Here is a 10,496-nt window from a genome sequence, read left to right as displayed (position 1 = left end):
AAGATAGTAGGCCACTGTAATATATAGCTTGTTGCACTACATTTCAAGCACATTTATATCACTATAAAGTTCATGAAACCTGTCACTATAAAAGTAAATAATATATGTTGCTCTACTATTCCAGAAATGATCTTGTTATGAAATTACGAATGATTGTCAAAAAGAATGTTACTAAAAGTATTAAGAATGGCAGTTACAAAACTGTTGATGAAAGGCTGTAACTATCAAATTATGTTACTCCAGTTCAAGAATGTAAAAACTGTAGGGCTTAAGAAAGGCTGTCAGGCTGTCACTATAAATTAAAGTTTCTCATTTTACATTTCAAGGACGGTTGTTACTATAAGTTTGAGCTATAAAGTTAAGGAAAGATTCTTTATATGAATTATAAGATAGGTTGTCAATATCAAAGTGATCAAATATAAAATTCAACAAATTTCGTACTCTACAGTTCAAGAAAAGTGTTTACTATAAATAAACTTTGTATAAAGGGCAGTCAGATTAAAGCTTAAGAAATACTACCTCTCATAATTAATTAAAATGAGGATGTTACTCTAAATTTCAAGAAAGGTACTTGCTATAAAGTTTAAGAAAGTCTGTTGTCTGTTTCTATAATGTTTCAGAAAGATAATTCTTTTCAGTGTGAAATATTCACACTGACTATGTAAATAGTTGACTGTCGCAGATGGCAGCCAAGATGGTAAAGGGAGAGGGGGTAGCAACCTCCTCCTCATATGGCACTTGTTTGACAACCAGAAGGGTACTACATCTAATGCCATCCCCTCTAAGAAGAACAAATCTGTTTCCATAGTTTGTGCATGTAATGAGGCAGAAAAAGAAGGCGATGTGCAAAGAAAAAATAATCTAATTAAGTTGTTTTCAAAAAGTAGAAACGAAAGAAACGAGCAATGATATCCATTCCTCGAGTCAAAATACAGGAATGCCCCTAGCGACTTCCTTCCCAATTCAAGAAATCGGAAAGTTTGCATAAGAGATTTTCAGCTGCAGGATATTCTTATATTTATGAAGAGCACTGTGTATCCCTGTATTCTTTTGTCCGTGTGAAGCAACGATGGGCTACGGATAATATCCTCCATATTCAAACTTTCTTCATCCAGAGCGGGATCTCCAACGCCGTTCAGCGCACAGGCCTCTGACTTTCCTGTTTTCACTTCTAAAAATCTCCATTCACTACGCTAAGCGAAAGTTCCTTGGCCCGATCTGGGATATATACTAGTATGTAACATTCTAAGGGTGGGAACCAGACGTCTCGACCATCTCTTATATTACTAAATCTTTTTACGATGGGTAAACTAGCAGTAAACTAAGTCTCATTCCTCAACGTTTATAGCGATGACATGGCCTAATGGATTTGATTTGCGATAAAGGGAAATAATGGAGAAAGGTAGTTGAGGAGGGTGGAAGAGACCCGGTAAAAGGCCACAGTGAGCAATGCAGCGCGGTCGAAGGGACGTTGCAAAGGCCCTTCAGTGGTACCTGCATTATGCTGCGCAAGGCTCACTGTTAGTAGAACCCCCTTCTCGATTACTCTTAACTTGTGCGTTGTCAGGATAAGAGATAAATGCTTCATTTTATAAAACAAATATTTCCATAACGGAACAAAATCGTGGAATCATAAAGAACGAAATAAAAAATTCTTTTTATCGAATTCTAATAAGTAACGTCGATGTCACTATGGCTGCTAACTCGCAATAATAATTTTTTATGGAAATTTTTTTATGTACTTTTGCCTCGCGATTTTACACGTATGGCCGGATAAAAGAAGGTTTAATATAAAGTCAAAGACCTTCACCGTTCATCAAAAAGCGTTAAGACAACTAGCAATGAGTCATAATGAGACCCAAAGTCCAACAGGCAGGGATAAATTTATTTGTAATCATGATAAGTATATTGAAATTCGGTTTTTCGTTTACAATATACGTATGTATGCCAATACAAACTTGCTCGACTTACACTCTTAAAATATGACATAAATGTTACAATAAATAATTCGTAAAAACTTGTGATTGAATATTAACTATGACACAGGATTACTTTAAGAAAGTATGAATAATATAAGAAACCCCTTCCATTCGGTTTACAGGCAGCATTGACGATTATGAACATGGACCTTCTAGAGCCAGGTGTGTATTGATGGTTTGTTGGACCAAAATGTATGCAATTATTCACCGGTATATCTACCTTTATTTATATGTTATTTACTTTTTATTGTTTTATCTTTGCTCTATTTATTCTTGTGTATAAGGGTCTTGTACTCAGCATAAGCAAGCTTTGAAAATTAATTGTTTTTTTTAGGAAAATTCCATATAAACGTTCCAAGACACTAACAGACAGTAACCAAAATGACTGTCAACGTCCCGTAGACTTCCCCGGGAGAGAAAGTTCTATCCGGGTGCCCAAGTCTACTTTCTATTTGAGTGAATTTTATTATAAAAAAATTAACGAGACACCGATGGCGGCACATTGTACTTCTCATTTCTTGAAATATCTATGATTCTCATACTACTGAAACGGATTGGTTTTACGCCTTCTTATGGACACCAGACACACGTATGCAAATTCTCAAGTAGTTGGATGTATTAATGCAGGATTTATGCTTGTAAATTTCTTTTTTACTCTCATGTGACTTTTCATTAAATGGGCATTCCATGAACACTGCTTAATCAAGCAATCAGTTTGATTTAATGTAATATTTTTAGACTTTCTCTACTCTCTCTCTCTCTCTCTCTCTCTCTCTCTCTCTCTCTCCTCTTTCTATATATATATATATATATATATATATATATATATATATATATATATATATATATGCTTGCTTATCTAGATATAAGGATACTGAAATGAGTACTATATTACGTAAAAATACACTGGAGGTAACTTTTAGATTACAAAACATTCAAAATTTAACACAGGTGTAAGAATTTTGATTCAACAGATTGGGAACAGATGAACAGAAATAGTTCCCAAGTACGATACCGACTACAGAAGCAGAATCAGTTTTTTTTTGGAACCGACTGTACTGTGCAAAGCTTTTATTACTGAAGCCTATCGTGATTTATACTAAGCTTATCTTATTGAAGCTGATCGTGACTGGCCGAAGTCCATGCAGGTCACCACCAATCAGAGTTCACCTTACACGAATACAATGCATCAGACCAACAGAAGCGATAAAAAAAAAAACTTAATGATATATCCTGCAGATAATTACGGACCACAGTTTACGAATTGCTTAAAAATTCCGGACCACAGTTTACGAATTGCTCATAGTTTAAATTCAAGTTATGAATAGTGAAAGAACTTGGGGCGAGTTTTGACGCATTAAATGGTTGATCTTTTAGAATTGCTTGATGTTAAGTGCCTATATTAGTTAAAAATTTAACCATTAAAATATTAATCAAATTAAGGTAGGCATGATAAAAAGTAAGTACGGCGTATTGTTTCATTCTTATATGGTATACATGCACCATGATAAAATAAAACCAGATAAAACCATAAATCTCAGCTGCTAAACTACAGGGACCCCACATTATGGACAAGAGTGTTTTGTAAGGATAAAGATACTCAGGCATAAACAAAGTATTTTAATATCACTCGACAGTAACAATGTTATAATTAACCTCATTCATATCTAAATCTAACAAGATAATCTTATCCCAAAATGGTTTCTCTTATGTACAGCCACAATCGAAGCCAAACCTGACCATCTTTCATCATGAATAAGCTAAGGCTGGCGGCCTTAGTGTCTTGATACATTATTCATTATTCAGTAGTCTGTGGCAGATAAATAATATATGAAATTAGCTTTATTTACACATTTGATCTGTGAGCTAGTACCAGTAGGATACTAGTTCACGCTTTAACGATCTGTATTCATTCATGAATAATGATTGAGAATCACATGATATAGAAGTGACCGAGTTGGAAATTATTTTCAAATACTTAATTAAGTTCACCTCTGATATGGAAAATTGTACAAGAAATTTTGGATAAATACTTCCTTCTTAGCTTTAAACTTATTACTTTTTACTTCTAAATTCATTACTTATCGATGAGCATACTGAAAAATACATTGGCTGTTGAGTTTCTAATTTATATGAATAAGCTTCACTTCAGTATTCTAACTTCATTCATGCTCACTTAGGAAAATCTTTATTGCCCAACCATACCTTCAATCAATGGGAATCGCGTCAAATATATAACTTCCAACTGATCAGAATACTTCTTTTTACACTTCTACATCCATGATTCATCAGCTATAGCAGACTACTTTAAGAGATGCTTAAGAACTTGAGCGTTCACGTTCAACCACAGAATAACTTTAAACATAAAAAAAAAAAAAACAAAAAAAAAAAAAAAAAAAAAAAAAAAAAAAAAAAAAAAAAAAAAAAAAAAAACTTTAGAGACACTCACGCCTTCGGAAGGCATCATATGTCTTGAATGAGTATTTTATAAAGGGATTAAATAATCATTAATTATCTTTCCTTAACATGATAAAACCCAAACCTGACTAATTCTTTTATCGTTCGAGGATCCTTAAAAACTAACGCCGTTGACACAAAAAACTGACTAGAATTGGCTGTGAATTTCTTAACTGTTATGTCATGGACACTTCTATATGCAGACATATATGCATAAATGCATACATAATATAGATATATGAAATATCTACATTGTATGTATGTATGTGTGTATATATATATATATATATATATATATATAATGTATGTGTTTATACAATATATATATACTGAAACATCACTTCCAAACACTTATATAATGGTATCAGCGAGCTCTTCGTAATATCGATTTTCCCTAAACGCGGTGTTTGTATTTCAACTTTCTTCAGATATCCCAAGCAAAATAATAATATAATAATAATAATAATAATAATAATAATAATAATAATAATAATAATAGTAAATTATGAAAATTCTTGTAGGTATACGTAAATACTTTAAATATTAACATTAATTCAATACAGAAATAAATTTCTTTTTTTCTTATCACAGTATAAGCTTTTATAGTTGTCGTATTTTTTTAGTATAGGAAACAGGATATTCCCGAATAACAACGAATTCATAGAATTACCTCCACTACACCATCAGGGGACTGTGTTGACCTTCACTCCAGTACCTCTGGCTCTCGGACTCCAGCAGGAGCAGAGTGATGGGGTCAGGCTCAGTCCCTGAGGACAGATATGAGAAGGAGGCATCGAGGTTGTCCTCCTGACTCAAAGGAGACTCTGAGGACGACCCACATAGGAGGGACATCAAGTCGGCCTCGGAATTCATATGGGTGGATGTCACTTGGCACTTGGGCGACGTATGTGGGTCGGCCTCGGCTTCAGCCTTGGGACGAGGCGAGTCATCGTCCAATATGGTCGACAGAACCCAGGAGCACGTGTCGTGATGGGCGTTGCCGTCGAGGATGTCCTGTAGTGACCTGATGTAAGCCGAGGCCAATTTTAAAGTGGCGATCTTGGTCATTTCGGACGCAGCCCTTCGGCTGCAGACCCAGGAGGGCAGGACCCCACGGAGGTTCTCGAAGGCCGTGTTGATTTGCCGCATGCGGTACCTCTCTCGGGCGTTCGCCGTCTTCCGTCGGTACCGAGAGAGAGGAGGAGGTCGCTTTTGCCTCAACGGTTCGTGAAAACTCCATTCGCTGTCACTGCGGCGCCGTGACTGCAGTGAACGCGGCCGTAGCTGATACTTGCCCGCCGTGGCCTTACCGTTATCGCATTCTTTATTGCAAGTGTTATTGTCACTGTTGTTATTACTGTCTACCTCCTTTCTCTCGTTCTCAGCCATGAGAACTTCATTTTCAGTTTTCGCCATTCTAAAATATATTTTATGTATCTATTTTCTTGTAAAGTATTCAACAGTCCAAATCACTACACAAGCGCTACAAGTTCACTGTCGCATACATTACGTTATCACACTGGGTAGCAATGGATGTCTTGAAGTAATCCAGTTTCTTCCTTAGCGCAAATCAATTTTTCTTATAGAAATTTCAGTATCTGCAAAAAAGGGAAAAAAACACCATATCAGTGGTTTGCCTACAAATCTGTAAAGGATAATAGTCAGATATAAGCATTGCTTTATCTTCCAAGAAGGGAGAGAATGCCCCGTCGCTTACCTGGGCACTGGGTATGGCACCGCTGTCTCTCTGGAAGCAAGTCGCAGCCGGCTGATGTTGTCTCTAGCATCCGCTCCAGACCACTGGATCACATCCAGTCCTCCCTTCCAAACGTACCGCTCGGTACCCACAACACCAAACCGCTATAACTCCTCCCCTTTCTCTTCTCCCTCTCTCTCGTTCCTTCTCCTTGCTTACGATACCCTCCTCCAGCTACCCGACTCCAACCAACCCCCTCCTTCACCATCCTATCCAACCCCCACCTCCTCCTCATATTCCATACATGGTGCGAATTTTACAATCTTCAAGAAAATTCCAGTGTTTTGAGTAGGAAAGCCGACTTCACAACCAAATATCGCACCTTCCTCCGGACTCGAATCTTTTTGGATTTTCATATAATCACGATTATGAAGAGATTTGGCCACATATGGATTCGCTGATCTGACCTGGATACGAGTCACCCCTTCAGCCTTGACTCCGTGCGTTTGAAAGCTGACGAAATACCGAAAAGGAGGAGCGAATTCTTTAGTTTTCCAGCGTTTGTGTTCATCGTTTTTCATAACAAAGGTAGAAAGCTCTCCCACTTAGTGACTTGTTCATACTGATAAGAATAACAATTATTCTTTTTTCAAAAAAAGAAAAAAACTTTGTTCTTTCTTTCAAATTATTCTATAATGCATTTCTATTATTATTTTTTGCTTATAAAGAGGATTAAAAACTTTCAGCGGATGATTTAAGTATCAAAGCACGAGTGACTATTTTATATTCAACTCATTTTCACTGATTTCAACAGTAGTTGACATACTCAGGTTACTGATTAAAAAAGTCAGTTATTTTATTATCTAAAGTGTACAACATATCAGATCAAATCTAATACTGGTGTAAAGCAAAACACTAAAATAACTAGCTTATATGAAAAGGTCTTCACCACAGACCCATGAATTCATAGAATAACCGAATACCAGAAGAGAACATTATCGAATATGTTAATTAATTATCAGCCACGTCGAAAGAAGGTAAAACAAAATGCTAAGGTACTCGAAAGGGAAAAGGAGAGGATAAACCGAATAACAAGTGGAAGAGGAGAATTTCAGATGAAGTGTCCAGGAGAAAATTCAAGAGTTAGGAGGAATGTCAACGATCTACATATATCATAAGCTTTATGTATCCATTAATTTTCTCTATGGGTAACAACGATCTTCGTCGAGTAACAAGCTCAATATATATATTTACAGATATATATATATATATATATATATATATATATATATATATATATATATATATATTGTGTGTGTGTGTGTGTGTGTTATATATATATGTGTGTGTGTGTGTGTGTAAATGGGTGGGTGGTACAGCCGGTATATGTGGAAGGACAAAAAGAAAAGTTGTTCCTATCTCATGGGGAAGGGATAATCACGCCTCCTGGAAAAAAGCAATGTTATAGAGAGGCACGAAAAAATGGAATTGATATTAATGTAATAACAAATGTTGGCAGCAGAGGAAATATACGTTCACTGAACAGAGAGATGAGGCTTTCTCATTACTATCTTTGTGAGATGTCTCCTGTCTTCCCAACCGTATATTCAGTTTTGTTTACATCACTGCATGTCCAAATTTTGCTCTGCCTACCTTACCATCTAAAAATGGGTAATATTATAGTCTATCAACAAGTCCTAGTCCTAGGGACGTTTTGTATCGTCTTGAGGGTTGTTGAACCAAGTACCTTCAATCTGCTTGCATTATTTTTTTTTCTTTATATTAGAAAAATACATTAAATCAAAATTACAGATATGTTAGGGCATTTACATAATTGGCATTTTATAATGTTCATCATATAACATTTATTTTATTTAATAACAATTCTCTTAATCCTATAATCAAATACAACAGTTTGTCATTAACATTTAGAATGTTGTTTTAATATACATCGTAGGAAATAAATTGTTTATTTTTAACTTATAATTCTCTAGTAACAGTTTTTTTCGAAGATTCCATTTATGTTTTAGAATGCTAAATAAAACGCTACTTCGTATATTTTGTCTTTTCCCATTCCATACTGTTAATAGATAATCAATAATGAGAACAACAGCACAATTATGGTCTTTATGTAATGAGTTTGTTACCCGACGAAGATCGTTGTTACCCATAGAGAAAATTAATGGATACATATGGCTTATGATATATGTAGATCGTTGACATGCCTCCTAATTTTTTAATATTCTATTGAACACTTCATCTGAAATTCTCCTCTTCCACTTGTTATTCGGTTTATCCTCTCCTTTTCCCTTTCGAGTATCTGAGGATTTAGTTTTTCCTTCTTTCGACGTGGCTGATAATTGAAAAACATTTCCAATAATTTATCTTCTGGTATTCGGTTATTCTATGAAATCATGGGTCCTATGGGGAAGACCTTTTCATATAAGCTATTTATTTTAGTGTTTTGCTTCACGATTCATATATACGCATTAAGCTACAAGTGTTCTTTAAAATCTAATTCACTCTAACCCAGATTTAATATATTTTCAATATGTTAACTGAAGGGGAATTTTTAGTAGAATATAATTTCGTCGGCTCCCGGGCGCGAACATAGGAACCAAGAAATCAGAACGAACAGTGAAGCGCCTTTAACCACACTTGTAGCTTAATGCGTATATGTATAAGTAAACGCTGTCGCGCTCAGGTATTCGTTGTTTTGGAGTCGGCATCAACCCTACTCGACCTTGGGAACTGTAGTGCTTTTTTCGCACGTAGCCAATTTATGAGTCTGATCACAACACCATGATTCATAAATACGCATAAAGCGACAAAGGTCCTTTAGTATCTAATTCGCTCTACCTCATAATTAATATATTTTCATATAAGTTAGCTGAAGGGGAATTTTTTAGCTGATAATAATATGGCCGGAAATACATTTAGCTTTAAGTGAGAATCTTTAATAACTTGGGAAATATAGATATCAAATGATCATATTCTATGCCGGATGGGAAAAATGTGATGACGTAAACAAAATAAGTAACATCAAAGATGAATTAAATATGTTGGCATTTGTATAAAGTTATATTAATTACTTTCGTGAGTTATGATAAGAAACAGTTACATACGGTCTCTCTCTCTCTCATATATATATATATATTATGCTATATAATATATATATATATATATATATATATATATGATATATATATATTATATATATATGGATCCACAAGCTCTCTCTCTCTCACATATATATATATATATATATATATATATATGATATATATATTATATATATATATATATATATATATGATCCACAGCTCTCGTCTTCTCTCCTCTCTCTCTCATATATCAAATCCCACAAGCAGTCACGGCCATGAAGCATGGGTTGCTACAACCTTAGACTTTTATCAGTGCGGTTAGAAAAATCATTAACTTTTTACATCGTATATTTGTTGTACAATATCCATATGTGTACATCGTAAACACAGAGGAATTAATAAAACCTCTATACCATATTAATTAATCATTGAAATATAGGTAACCTAAAACGCAAAACATTACCATTGGTAATTTGCCATGTAATTAGTGCATTAAGAATAAATATAAATACATGCAAACGTCCATATATATATATATATATATATATATATATATATATATATATATATATATATATAATAGATAATATATTATATATATATATATAATGTATTATATATATATAATATATATATATATATATATAATCCTTATCTATAAGCGGAGCATTATTTTCTTAATTATAACAAAACCTCTGTAATTCTCGAATGTTAACGATAATCGCTCATTCAATTTGGGGCCAGGTAATTGAAAGACCCTATATATCCTTCAGCAGGCACACAAAAAACGGGTTCACATGTGAGCCGCAGGCTCGCAGGGACACGCATACATACACGCACATACACACACACGTACATGTACACACATACACTATGATGAAGATAAAGCAAGTCATGAGCGTAAATTGCGACATTGTTGTCAGCGTCATAAAACGCCTCGGATGGAGTCCACGGTTTTCGAGGAAGCATAGAGGTGTTTCTCAGCAGAACACCAACATCTTAGCAGAACACCAAAGTATGCGGCAATAAGTGTGTGATACAATGTGCAGGGGTTCTCATTTCAGGTGCGTGTGCGCACAGTGTCAGGAAAAGATAGGTCCCTGGGAACTGACGATGTGTGAGCATGTTTGTTGTGAGCGTGGGGAGGTTCTGGAAAAGCTTTATTTGGTTGTATGAAATCGGAAGAACGGTAAATGTGTTTTAACAGTATATGTATTGTATGTATACGTTCGTGTACTGGTCTAATGATTGAAGAAAATT

General features: G+C 34.9%; 1 protein-coding gene across 1 annotated transcript; it reads right to left on the bottom strand.

The window, feature by feature from the left end:
- Window positions 1-4,394: 4,394 nt before the first annotated feature.
- LOC135213943 (basic helix-loop-helix transcription factor scleraxis-like) lies at window positions 4,395-6,284 on the bottom strand. The gene is made up of 2 exons (XM_064248029.1): window positions 6,154-6,284; window positions 4,395-6,034 (listed from the first exon to the last, which is right to left on the bottom strand). Exon 2 carries the CDS (start codon window positions 5,850-5,852, stop codon window positions 5,112-5,114), a length of 741 nt encoding a protein of 246 aa, XP_064104099.1. The 5' UTR covers window positions 5,853-6,034; window positions 6,154-6,284; the 3' UTR covers window positions 4,395-5,111.
- Window positions 6,285-10,496: the final 4,212 nt, after the last annotated feature.

This window comes from Macrobrachium nipponense, chromosome 43, assembly GCF_015104395.2.
Source record: "Macrobrachium nipponense isolate FS-2020 chromosome 43, ASM1510439v2, whole genome shotgun sequence".
Taxonomy (NCBI): Eukaryota; Metazoa; Arthropoda; class Malacostraca; order Decapoda; family Palaemonidae; genus Macrobrachium; species Macrobrachium nipponense.
The sequence above is the reverse complement of the archived record's forward strand: the minus strand, read 5'-3'. Positions and strand labels throughout refer to the sequence as shown.

What these genes read in the sequence shown, in the direction of transcription:
- LOC135213943 (XM_064248029.1), bottom strand. Translation starts at nt 5,852, where the DNA reads ATGGCGAAAACTGAAAATGAAGTTCTCATGGCTGAGAACGAGAGAAAG.